The following is a 13,755-nucleotide window of genomic DNA, read 5'->3' as shown; positions in this document are numbered from 1 at the left end:
CACAGCCCAAGAGGATGGCTCCTGGCTGTCACACTGTAATCACAGGACTGCGGTGAAGCAGGGTTTGGCAACTACCCCTTAGTTTCCACAAATCACCCGTTTTCACTAACTACAGCTCACGCCAGAGCAGTCTGTTCCTTCACAGACTGGTTTGCAGACTGAAGGCTGGAGACCCCATCACTGGGTTGTGTGTCTGAGTGCAAGATCCTCTGATTTCTGTGTGCCTCCCAAAACTGGGTGATTGGCTGTGAAACTGGTAGCAGATGCCCAGCTCCAGGGATGTGACTAATACCAGTGAACCCTCTTGGAGCAGTTCAAAGGGGAAGCTAAAGCACGGAAGCAGGCAATTTGTAGGACTTGCCCCTGAAAACACCACATGCCAAAGCCCAGCTCCCAATCCCACATCCACACACTTGCTGATATCTTTTACTACATGTACAGAAGCTCACGTTCATCATTGTCCTTTCCAACCCCCACCACTCATTTTGCTCTCCAGTCAAGGGAAAAAACAGGTTTGGGGGGTCCCAGCAGCCCTAACGGGGCCTAGCACGCTGCCTCCAGGGAAGGCACCCGTGGCTGCGCCGGCCGCAGTGCGGGAACCCGGGGCTGTGACAACAGACAACTACAGAGTGATTAGGTTAGCCTACAAAGCTGGTACCAAAGGAGGGACAGATTTGCAGTCTCACACAGAGCATCAGTTACAGTAAAATCATAATTTTCAGTCATAAAACACCAGCTGCTAATTTCCAGTTCTAATTACTAATACACAATACTATTTCACAGCGTATCCTGTGCTTAAATGTTATGTGTAGCAAGTTTTGCACATTCTCTAACCACTTCCTACAATCTTGACTCTTTCAGATGGCCCCCATAGACTGGAGACAGGCTGACACAGAAACTTACAGAGCTGAAGAATCCAAAACAAAGGGGGTGCAGAGCAAGGAAGTACTCTAACATATTCCTTACTTGCCTTCACAGAGCTCTCTGACAGGAAATCTGAGCACTTTCTTTAATACTTAAGATAACAATAGTAATACATACAGAAATTAGTAGAGCCAATATAAAAATAAAATGTAAGGTAAGACCCAAGCATGTTAATTGTATAGACTGTCTAAATTCCTTTCTTCAGAAATGGCAGAGAAGGTAACATTAGGATCACAGAATCACTACCCTTTGTTACTCAACTAAAAGAGGAATTAATGATTAAGTACTTACATGTATACCTTAAATAAGGAGGCACTTGCATAACACAAGAAGTTGCATCTGCTGCTAACCTAGATAATTCACATACTTCAGAGCTATGGATATAGTAAGTGTGGAATGGCTCACATATTGGAAATAATTTAAAATTAATTAAAGACAGCTAAAAAGAAACTATCACATATTAATAAAAACAGATTTTAATTTAAGATCAATTGAATAACACACAGAGTCACTGAGGAAAATGCATAACAAAGACATTGGTTATACAGCCTTCTCCACAAGAAACAAGAAGAAAAATTGTATCACAGAAATTGTTGACAATGCTTAATCATGAACTGAAGGTCTTCTTCAGATAAAAACATTAATAAGTATGGTATAAAAACAATAAGAAGTAGGGGAAAAAAGGACTTGTAAATTAGTAAACACACAATTTTGTATTGGGTTTGCATAACCAAACTTTAGGAGTAGGGGTGTTACAGGGGTGACTTCTGTGAGAAGCTGCCAGAAGCCTCCTCCATATCCAGCAAAGGCAATTCTAGCCAGCTCTAGATGGACACGCCAAGACTAAGCCAAGCAGAAACAGTGGTAAGGTCTCTCTGATAAGAGATTTGAGATGAAAAAAGAATTATTGCAAAATTGTAATTGTGACCACAGAAGAACGGAGGGAGAATATGTGAGACGAACAGCTCTATTGACACCAAGGTCACTGGAGAAGCAGGGACAGGGGGAGCTCCAGGCACTGGAGCTGGGATGCCCCTGCAGTCCATGGAGGTCAGGGGATGCAGGGGTCCACCTGCAGCCCATGGAGTAGACAGAACCATGCTGGAGTGGGTGGATGTCTGAGAGGGAGCTGTGACCTCATGGGAAGCCCGCACTGGAGCAGGAACCTGCAGACCTGTGGAGAGAGGAGCCCATGCTGCAGCAGGTTTCCTGGTAGGACTTGTGACACCGTGGGAGACCCACACTGGAGCAACCTGTCCTTGCAGGACTGCACCCCGTGGAAGAGTGACCCACACTGCAGCAGTTCAGAGATCTGTTGCCCATGGGCTGGACTCCTGTTGAAGTTCATGGAGAACTGTCTCCCATAGGAGGGGCCCCATATGCTGCAGCAGGGGAAAGATTCCTCCCTGTGAGCAGGAACAATGTGTGAGGAACTGTCCATAACCTCCATTCCCTGTCTCTGTGTGCCACTGGGGGAGGTAGAGCTGGGAAGGAGAGACAGGTGTGAGAAAGGTGTTTTCAAGTTCTTATTTTACTTCTCATCCTGCTCTTTTTTTTAGTGATAAATTCAATTCATATCTCTAATTAGAGCCTGCTTAACCCATGATGGTATTTCATGAGTGATCTCTCCTGCTCCCTATCTCAACCCATGAACCCTTCATTATATTTTCTTTCCCCTGTCCAGCTGCAGAGGTGAGTGAAAGAGCAGCTTTGGTGGCTTGACAGGCATCCAGACAGGGTCAAGGCACAATGGAACTGTAATAAATAATTTACAGCACATTATGATTTTTATTTTCACATTAATACTGACACATCCACAACCTTTTCATGACACTAAGATAACTTTATGACACTTGCCTTTTAAACAGATGGTAAGGCAACTTTTGAGGCAAATCCAACTAACTTATTTTTTTCAAGCACCTAAGAGTAGCTTACTTTTTGCGATGTAATGCTTATGTAAAAATAGACATTTTAAAGATATAAACACAATGACAAGGTAATACTTAGATTTTACATTTTATTGAATCAGAAATACAAGCTAAAAAAGGGAAAGGTATTCACTTACTAAACAGCAGTTGGCAGACTTATGTTCCCTCAGTTGCTTTTAAGTCTTTCCTACCAGAAGTTCCCATGTCTGTCAACAGAACAGCTCATGCTGAGTGCTCACTGACCCAGTTTAAAAAAGTTGACTGAGTCAATTTAAAGTCTGAACTAGTACAGCTGATTTGGTCCAAAGAAGATAAGGGAGCACTGACATGAATTCAAATGACAGAGCTGTGGGTACAGTGGCATCTGACAAACAAACAGATAAGCAGGTAGAGACGGTGTAATCATTCCAGAGATTCTGGAAACAGGAAAGCATATTCTGAACTGAGCTTGGGCTTTTAATACATACCATGTATACATTTGTTTGCTCAAAAAGCAAGCAAATCCCAATACAGTTGAACAGCAAAACAGATGTTTCTACAGCAGTCACTTCTTTAAAAGACCTTTCAGTTAAAAAAGCAATTTATATTTCCTACAGGGCTTGGCACTGTTTGTATAACTTCTAAGAAATATGCTGTTATAATCAATTATTTGTCTGATAAATATATAATTATAATAAAATGTCTTTAAACAATTTGGTGTGAACAGAAAAAAATCTAAACAGAGCATTTAAAATATTTGCACTTACATTCCTCTTTCCACATATGTACTCACAGAATACACTTTATTCAGCAATACAAAATAATTTAAAAGAGAAAGACAGCTAAACAATAAGAAGGTTCATTATCTTGTATTTACACATAATTTATTATTATTGCACCATGAAACCTTTTAGAGTAAATTTAGTGCTACTCACTGGTAACAATTTCAAACTGTAAAGAAGTTTTCAGTCCCTTTGGAAAGGCCAAAGATCAAACAGCCTTAGTCTGAGTATTCTGGAGAATCCTCTCAATCAACAGATTTTAAAATATTTTTTAAATAAGTGAAGTCATTGTATATCTCACCATGACAAGTCCTTCAGATCTGGTCAATCACCTCTTACTGAAGTAATTTTCAGTAATAATGAGAGCTTGATAGTGCTCTAAGTTCTTGTTCTTATCCTGTGTAACTGCAAGACTAACACATTTCTGTGTCCACTACAAAGACAAACACTAGCTGAAATCAAGCAACTCAACTTTTCTTTGTTATTACACAGTTAATCTCATAATTTTATTTTTACAACAAGGAAGACAGAAGTTCAGGTGTGGGAAGAGGGCCTTCAGCAAGTACAGTGGAGCACCCTAGCTAATGACTCCTGTATATTCTAGGGAGCTAATTCAAAGTGCTAGCAAATTCTGATTCTTGGAAACAAGTGGGGAAAAAAGTATTATTCTCCAAAGAAAAGAAAAGAAAAGAAAAGAAAAAACCCCTTCATTTTACCTCTTCTTCTATCTCAGATGTCACATTCTTATTACACAGATATGGAATGGTTCCAAAATTACAGGCACTTGAATCCAGCCTACTGCCAATTTTAAATTAACTTGCAGTCATAAAACTCTATGAAATACTTCATATAGAACATGTTGCTACACAATCATTTAAAAAACATTTTGATTGTATGTTTGGAATTGCTTGACTTGGGTTTTTTTGATACTGACTGTGAAGCCGTTAGTCCAGACCTAGGGTTAAACAGAGAAGGGGGGAAAAAAACAGTAAGAGGTTAAAATACACAATGCATACCAACACAGTTTTTACAACACTGAATATTTTTCTAGACTTCATTCTTTTAAAACAAGTTGCATACTCAAACTTCCAAAAAACACTTACCTTTTTGTTCCTTGTGATGGATTTGTGCATTGCTGTCCTTTGCTTAAACCTCCTTAAAAGTAATTGAAAACAACCAAAATGAGTCACAGAAAGAAAGAATGCTTCAGAAATTACATACATGGAAGAACTTTTTTTAAAATTTAATCTGTCTCAAGAAGCAGATAACATTATCTGCAACTTGAATACTGTTGTTTATATTACCATCTTTCAAAGAGAAAACCAAAAAGCCTTTATGTTACTGAATTATAAGGGATTACTTTGAACCTTGTAACAGTTTTCAGAAATATTTCAGCATAACGTAGTTGATTTTCAAGGTGGTAGTTAAAAATCATGGCTTTAATTTATTTATCCTTCAGGGGACAAAAAAGAAACTTCACCTGAACTAAGTCTTCCATTTAAATTAAAGCATGTTTGCACATCTAATAGCAATATCACCTTGAAAATTTTCTTGTAAAATATTCTTATTTTAAGTCTTAGTTGTATTTTGAAAATACTAACACACTGGCCTTTTAATTTCCTTTTATAAGGGTCCCAAAATGGATTAGGGACTACTTTAGGCAGATACTTTACTACCTGCACTTGCACTCTAATCTGGCCAAAGATGAACTCTTTGTCAAAAAGAGAAACTACTTCAGAAAACAGGAATGATACTGCTATGGCATGTTACAGATGAAGTTATGTGATATATTTTATTAGCTATAAAACAGAATCAGAAGTTTCTTCCTTAAAGCTCTAGTTCTCATCTCTCTATTTTTGCCAGTACATGACAATGGAGCCTCTCTGCTAACTCAGTCTGAAACAATACACGTTGAAGATGTTTTCATTGATCTTCACTTTAATCTCAGTGGCCTCACAATCACCCTTCTGAATATGGCTGGGTGTAACCAACATACAATTTCCAGAAATAAGCAGTAATTCCTATGTCACCTTTGTGGTAAATGGGAGGGCACTGACAAACTATCATCACATTCATAAATCTAGTTTGTCATGAAAATCAATTTGACATTTTTTAAAGAAAAATGTTCACTCCTGTATAGGCTTTATTTAAATAGGCTTGTTGAGAAAAAATTTCTAAATACCAAAAAGTTCAAAGTACACTACTGACGAAGTATCTTAATTGCAAAAGCAAACAATTTGAATAATTAAATATATATTAATGCATATACTTACCAGAGAAAACTCTGTTTGAGTTTTCCATATTATAAGTCTTCGTAGGAAAATCCTGTTTTTCTGTCAGCTCCTGGATAAGGCCTTTATTTAAGCAGATATCAACGTGTCTGTTAAATGACATAAGATTGGTGGTTTTCTGTTCTGAATTACAAACTGGACAAACAAGAACACTGTCTTCTTTGGCTTCAAAGAAACAGGATGAAGTACTTCCTTCTGTATCTTCAGGCTTGTCAAAATGGTCTTCATTGTCTTGTGAAACTCGTTTGGGGAAGAAACACTGTTTCATACACACGTTTCTAGCAATGTCACTGAGATTGCTAGGCTGTCGTTCTCTAGGAGATTTATCAGGTATTATCTGAGCAGATTTTTCTGTGCTATTGTCAGTAGAGCTGTCAGATACACTTGTAGACTGGTCTGCTCCTGATAATTGATTTGTTTCATTTTTTTGACATTTATCAACCCACTCATTTTTAAACTGTGGAAGGAAGTTAGATGTATTTTCTCTTGAACTGTCATTCTTGGCTATTTCCACAGTATTTTTAACACACATCCCATTGAGGCACTCATCAATGTGTTTATTAAGTTCTTCCAAATTTTTGCTGCTTTGCTTCTCAAAGCACACGGGACAGGTGAAGATCTTACAAACATTAGAATTTGGTAAATCGGCGACTTTCTTTGTTTCTTCCACAATATTTGCTGATGCTCTATCATCATGAAAGAGCTGCTTACCTCTGCTTTCATTTGGAGAAATATTCTCACTGTTTAGTTGTCTTGCTGCTCGCTTTTGATCAAAAAAACTCCCTCTATGAGGTGCTTCTGAATTTTTTGTGAAATACTCTTGGTTGGACTTCTCTGGCTGAAGCTTAAGGAAACCAATTTCTTTTCCTGATTTTAAGAAACTTGTAATGCTTTTTTGTTGGTATTTCTTTTCTTCTTCAGTTAGAAATCCTGAAACTCGTACACCTAATGATGAAAAAGAAACTTATAATAACAATTCTATGAAAGCTTGATACTAACTCCTAATTAACACCTTTTGAGGTATACATTCACTCAATAAAGGCAAAATTTACCTCTAAAAAGATGCTAGACTACCTCCAAACACATCACAATGTCAATGCAATTTTATCAGACCCAAGCACTACTCCAAACATATGTGAAGTTTTAACTCATTGTATTATAACACAAAGTTATAAATACAGTTACAAAGAATTCAGTCTGAAGGTTTTTGCATGAACTTCACCCATCAAATCATTTTTTTCTTCAGTACTTTCTAATATCTTAGACAAGTAAATTTTATATACCACTCAATGTTTCAAGCAGAACGCATAAACACCTGAAACACGTCTTAGGGTCAAAACACAGAGTTTACTGTTGTCAGAAATGTTTGCATCTCCTGAAGAACACTGCGCTTTCAGATCTGTAAGCACTTCTGTTGTTGTGGTGCAAAGAAGACTTAAAAGCTCTTTTAAAGCAGCAGAATTAAGTGCTGCTATGACTCAAGTTTCTACTGTCATGATGATATGATTGTTGTTGGATAAGAAAAGTACAACCTCAATTTGTAAAGCTTCCTAAGTCACCATTCAGCACTCATTAGTAAAACTTCCTAAGTTACTCACTCAGCACAGATCTGTTTCACTTTGGAAAAATTACCAGGGTGATAGAAAAAGGATAAATGCATTAATACCAGTTTTACTCTTAAAGCACGGTGTGTTATTTCAAAACACTATCAGATTTCCTAACTCTGAAAAGAATGAATTTGAAGTATCTTACCCATAAGTCTTATCCGTAGAGGGTGAGGAGCAACACTATCAATTTCTGTTCCTAACAAATCTTTAGCAACAGTAAATATTTCCTCCTCAGTAGAAACAGAAGACAGCACAGTTGAAGCTCTGGTTTTAACTTCAAAGTTCACATTTTTAAGCTTCAATGTAACAGTTTTACCCTAGGAAAAAATATGATTTAAAAAAAAGGTTTAAAAGGTATGTCATATACGGCACAGAAACAATTATTATGTAGTATCTATGTAAGAGTTCTTAAGCCATAATCACTGTGTGCTTATCTGTGCACAGCAAGGGGTGCTCCCAAGAATTTGTCTGCAAAATTCTGTACTTGCCCCTAAATTTCTGCCGAAGTTGAATTCTCTGAATTGGGTCATTTGACTGCAGTTCTCAGCAGGCCATCTGCCACTAGTGCATGTTCAATTGAGTTCACGTTTCGGCTACTGATGCAACTTCTACCCCATCTAAAAAAAAATTATTTCCTCATATGGAAATTTTCAGCGGCAGATATCCTAACATGAAGTGATACCCCATTACAGATTCATAGAAAACTTACTTCCTCCTGCTAGTGCTATCACAACCACACACAGTATTTGTGTTTGGCGCAGATATTTCCCTGGCAGCACCCCCCAAACAATTTGTGTGATTTATAATGTCCACCCAAATGTAAATAACTAGCACTCTCTTTGGTGCTTTTGTAAGCTTATCCCTTCGTCTTCCTTAGGTGATCATCTCCCTTTCAACCTGTCATCTTTTGAGACAATCTTTTATGGCTCAAGAAGTTTAACAACAATTATTTTAGGTCTTAAATGTAATCCTCTGCTTTACCATAAGACCTTCAAAGAAAACATCTACTTTTTCAAAGTGAAAAACAGGTATCTGGGGAGAAGGAATAAAGGGACTGTTTCTACTATTGATACCATTGAATGGTGTGAATAATTTGTCAGCAAGATCAGCACATGTCAAGTTCTTAAACTAAAAAACTGGCTATTGACTGGATCCTGTATGTATACAGGAGAGAAACAGTGTTTTAAATACATTAGTATTACACAACTGACCAAAGCATGGCTTATGGACCATCAGCTCTATTATTCCTTTGTCTCTTACAAACACTGTTGCTAGCATAAAATGTTTACATGCCAAATAACTTGATTAATTTTCATATTTCAAAACTCAATTTTTTTATCCTACACGTATTGCTAGACAGCCACTCGCACCACAACAAAATGCTGCCTAATTCATCCTAAACATCTGCAAATTAAAGAATGAAGACTTCTGAAGATAGATTGCATGGTATGATGCTGCTGAAAGCATTTATACTAAAGCTGCATAGAATTATTGAGTGCAAAGCATCTTTTTGCAAGTAACCTGAATAATATAAATACCTTAAGTCCCTCTTTCTGTAAGTCTTGAGCAAGGTCTCTGCAGAGCTCTCGACACAAACTGTACTGGTCTTCTGCTGTGTTTATTTCACTGAATGTTCTAAGACAAAAAAATACTAACTTTTTCAGTATGAATCTTATAGTATGTTCAGTGTCTGCAATCTAGAAGTATTTTTTTTACAGTTAAACAATACTATAATCAGAAGAATGTTATATAGGTTAAAATTCTTACTTCAAGGCACAATGATTATTAAGAGGAATATTTTGTTTGCAAAACATCTGAAAGACCCTTCAAATAATGAAATAATTTGGTTTCAATTTTCATGCACTATTTGAAAATGATTCAAATTAATGTCATTAATGCTTAAGTATTTGCAAGACAGAATACTAACAGTAAGTGAATTCATAGAGTCAGCCAAGTTATTTATATTTAATCTCATTTGTAAATACTGTATAACATCAGAAGAAAGCCAGGAGCTGGAAGTCAACATCAGAGCCAAGTATCAGAAATAAATAATGCAGATGCTAAGAAAAAGATGCCAACTAGGATAATTATGTCTAGCCTCAGAGAAAGAAAAGCTATCTTTCTGCCAGAAATGTTGCCAACTGCCTTTGCTAGAGCTTCTTAGGACAGAAATTAGTGTTATCTTTTTGCTGTACATTTGCTTTTCAGTAATAGCATCACAGGAAAAGCAACCTTCAGTTATTTCAAGAGAAATGGAAAGCAAAATTTACAGACAGCACAGGCTTTGGAAAGGTCTAACAGATACATTTCTAAATAAAAAATTTGACAAGGAACACTGTAACGTCAATAAAATTACAGTGGATTTTGCTTCTCTAAGTTATAGTCAGCTTCACCTGATTGTACTGAAAAGACATCCTCTATTATGATTCACATTCCCCTAAGAATGTTTGCATGCTGTCAAACTAATCAGCTGAGTATTTCTCTGTGGGTGCCACACCGCTATCCATGGAGTAACTCATGCTATTCAGACAATACTGCAGTGATTGACAAGTTGTAAAAGTCCAAGGCTTGAAAGGGACAGGATAGAGAGAATGCTATTTCAGGGTTGTCTTTTCCCCCCATATAAACTAGTTTCATGATCTCAGAAGCCTGTAGACATTTCTGGTCTAAAATTGTTCCCTTTGAAGAAAAAAAGAAAGGAAAAAAGCAATACAGAAAGATACTATAAAGATGTCCAACATATCTGTCTGGTTGCAAGGCAGGACAGTGCTAAAGCCATAAATTTTTCAGCCGTGATGGTACCAAAATTGTAGTGGGCTTCTTTAAGCTGCTCATAGCTATTAAGTTGCAAAATGACAGGACTAAGCATCTTTTCTTACCACCTTTTCTAAGAAAACACATGATGATAGGGATAATTAGTACAGTGCTTTACAGATTCTCCTGGCAGAACTAAGTCTTTAAAAATTAACTACCTTCTTAAGGAACTTTACTCTGGTAAAAACTTTTTTTAGAAAATACATGTGACTGCAGACTACTACACTGATATTGAGATTAAGCTTAAATAGATAAAAAATTTTCAAGCCTGTATATATTTCCACCTTATCTTATGGTTTAAAGACCACTTTGATGCATTGAAGGCACTAGCAGAATTGGATGATTAGAGAATACTCAAACTGACAAAAATACCTCCATGGAGTTCTAGAGCCAAGAACAAAAAATAATCCAACCTTGAATCCAATTTAGTGAGCTTGTTGTACATGTGCATTTTAAAATAAAAACACAATAAAATTATATGACTAATAAAAGCGTACATTACTTGGTATTTAGTGCTTCCAATGATTAATGTAATTACTTCAATATTAAAGAAGCATACCTTTCAGTGCTCATACTTTTTCTTTCTCCATCCCTTTAAAAAGAAAAAAGTTTATTATACTTTGTTGATGTAGAAATGTTATCTTTTCAATAAACTCAGAATCAACCAATCATGCTCAAATAACTAACAGCAGTCTTTTCTATAAAGTCTGGATATTAACTTTTTCTACGAATCTTGTACATCAAGTTTAAGCAAGTGCATAAAGGAGAATTAAAAATATACTGTAGATTAAGCAAAGACAGATCAGACACAGATGTCTTTTAAAAAAAAGTTTAAAAAGCCAAACAAATAAAAAATTCCCTCAGAACTCACCTATTATATCAGAGGGAGTCTGATTCACAAAGAAAACAAACTACAAATCCTATGCTGTCTTAGCTATAACTGTGAAGCACGGCTATTAGAATCCCATACATATATGTATATTTGAATATTTCCTTTATCTGAGAATCTGAGGAAATATTTTGCTTTCAGTCTAAAAGATTGTTCAGCTTAAAGCTGATGTGTTAAAGCTTTTTTTGTTTGTTGCTTTTTTTCTCAGTATTAATTGAGTATCCTTTAACAACTCCTCTGCATATAAGGAGATGCCTCAGAGCAATTTCAGGTCATTCTTCTTTTGTTAATTATTGGAAATAACAAATTTGGTATTGTCAGATTTTCTTACTGAAGATTCAGGTTTTAATATATTAAGTGCTTGCTTTCTCTACACTAAAACCACTGAAATCACATTGGTGCTGACAAAAACAAAATTCTTAGACATCAAAACCCCAAACCTTTGAAATGCTCCTTTTTTTTTTTTCAAAATGTACTAGGAGATATCCCAAGCTGTAAAACACCTAACTAGGGTGAATAAGAAGAAAGAGTGTTTTATCTTTTATCAAGTCACCTTCACCAAGTCAGTCTTACTGCATATTTTCAAAAATATTTTTATAGTCTGAAGAGAAAAAAAAAAAAAAACAACACAAAAATTTGTGCTAGCATACTACTGGGCTTCAAACTGCTAACTACATATATTATTTTGTAGTCAAATGGACAAAGGAAAGATTATTGTCAGAGAAGTTACAGACATAATACAGAATAGGTCTTTCGGAAGTGCATAAGACATTTTGGAACTTCTAATACAATCAAATCATTGTCAAGCTACTTCAAAATAGAATTTCAGTACTGTGGAAAGGAATATCTTTTAAAAAGGAATCAATATTTAATTAAGGCTCTTAGTTAAACAAACAGTAAGATGCTATGCTTTGGGTTTTTTTAAAGGACATGTTTTATCTCCAGGACAATCGTAGAAATGACAAATATTGTTTAAAAGATTTATGCACTGCTAAAAATTATTTCTCCCATCCTAAAAAAGAGTCTAAAAGCCATTAAAGTACAGTCAACCTTAAAAGAACATATATTAAGAAGGATATAAAACTCTTCAGTTCTATTCCACCAAATTCACATGTTGATATTACCAATATGTAATCCTGATAAGAGACACAGAAACTTCCCTGACAATTCACCACCAGAGAAGATCAAATCCTTTGTGATTTTCATTATAATCCAATAATCATAAACACCAATGTATGCGCATTGTTTTTGAAGAAAATTGAGTGTACAACTCTTCTTAGGACATCTCAGTTATTTTCAGCTATTTTGATAATTATAAGGTTATCCTACCTTGATTTCTTGACTTACACTTATGTACAACTTCCCTGATGAGATTTTTTGGATTTTATATTTATACATGGCTGTAACTTTGTTTTTTCATGTTTGGCTACTGCATCTTAGACATAAGTATAACAATAACAGGCATCAGATGTTTAAAAAAATATATTAAACAAGCATATTTCCACAATATTTGCCAATTAAATAATATGTTTAGTATGTAACATACAAAAGGAAACATTCAGAAAAATGCTAACACAGAAGGGAGAAAGCCCCATGGCTTACTTTTCCAAATGTGTTGAGCCCAAACCAAGGGAAATATCCAAGAAATGACGCCAAGATACTTCTGAAAAAAGAAGAGAAAGCAGCGCCCTCTGCTGATAAAGTTCTGAGCAAGTCACAATTCCAAGGGCTTTTAACATCTTCTCTGTTACTTTTCCAATACCTGGCACCTAGAAAAGAGTATGTAACATTGTAGTGAAAACATTCTATTTGTAGATCCATTACTAAAAAAAATGGAACCAAACAAAACATGGAAGATTACCTAGAAAATTCTAAAATTTCAGTAAAAATATTGCTTCTAGAACGTAAAAACATTACATGACAGAATAGTAAATGTCCTTGTGTCTCTTACCTTTCTAATGGGCAAATCTTTCAAGAAGTCTAGCACTGCAAGTCTCTCAGGAGAAATTCTGTATTGGCCGTTAGGTTTATTACGATCACTGCACATTTTTGCTAACATTGTATTTGGTGCTATTCCTTAAAAACAAAAACACGGTAATTTAAAAAAAACATAAGACAAAGTTTAATTTCAACTATCCAATATTTATAAGCCAAAGAGTAGCCTTTACAATTGGCAAAGACTAAAATATAGAAAAGTATTATGATTATTCATACCACATTTGATACAATTCTGCAAAGAAATTTTGTGACCATCATGAAAGAACATAAACACATGTAAGACATAAAATATAACTTAAATAAAGTGTACTTCCTATTTTAAGACAGTCAGGGTAACACAACAAGCACTAGTAAGTCAAGAGGGCTTAAACACCATGTCCATAAAAATAATGTCAGTTACATGAGTCAACATTTTTATGACAGTGATTACGGTAAGAAAGAAAATGCTGACTATGGTAGTTACAATGAACTCTTAAGCAAGGAGACCTTTCTTCCTTGTATTTCAGCAAAAAGACTTTTTTTGAGAGAATTTAACAAATTCTA

At 35.6% G+C, this 13,755-nt stretch overlaps 1 protein-coding gene across 5 annotated transcripts in view; it reads right to left on the bottom strand.

Annotated features, from left to right (window-relative positions):
• Positions 1-1,382: 1,382 nt before the first annotated feature.
• The window catches only part of POLK (DNA polymerase kappa), a 35,656-nt gene continuing 23,283 nt past the window's right edge, over positions 1,383-13,755 (bottom strand). Inside the window, exons 8-16 of one of the 5 annotated variants that reach the window (XR_009490266.1) lie at positions 13,166-13,290; positions 12,817-12,983; positions 10,885-10,917; positions 9,050-9,146; positions 7,657-7,828; positions 5,887-6,849; positions 4,717-4,768; positions 4,330-4,568; positions 1,383-2,098 (exon numbers count right to left, since the gene is read on the bottom strand). Coding sequence is in view for 3 of the 5 variants with exons in the window: in XM_059873250.1 (XP_059729233.1) it covers positions 4,484-4,568; positions 4,717-4,768; positions 5,887-6,849; positions 7,657-7,828; positions 9,050-9,146; positions 10,885-10,917; positions 12,817-12,983; positions 13,166-13,290 (1,694 nt within the window). In the remaining 2 variants the exon portion in view is untranslated. Of the gene's footprint in view, positions 2,099-2,298; positions 2,409-2,691; positions 4,569-4,716; positions 4,769-5,886; positions 6,850-7,656; positions 7,829-9,049; positions 9,147-10,884; positions 10,918-12,816; positions 12,984-13,165; positions 13,291-13,755 lie in introns of those variants that run through there. The other 4 variants (XM_059873251.1, XR_009490267.1, XM_059873252.1 and 1 more) reach the window with 4 other exon arrangements.

This window comes from Haemorhous mexicanus, chromosome Z, assembly GCF_027477595.1.
Source record: "Haemorhous mexicanus isolate bHaeMex1 chromosome Z, bHaeMex1.pri, whole genome shotgun sequence".
Lineage (NCBI taxonomy): Eukaryota > Metazoa > Chordata > Aves > Passeriformes > Fringillidae > Haemorhous > Haemorhous mexicanus.
This window is presented reverse-complemented; position numbering and strand designations above follow the sequence as displayed.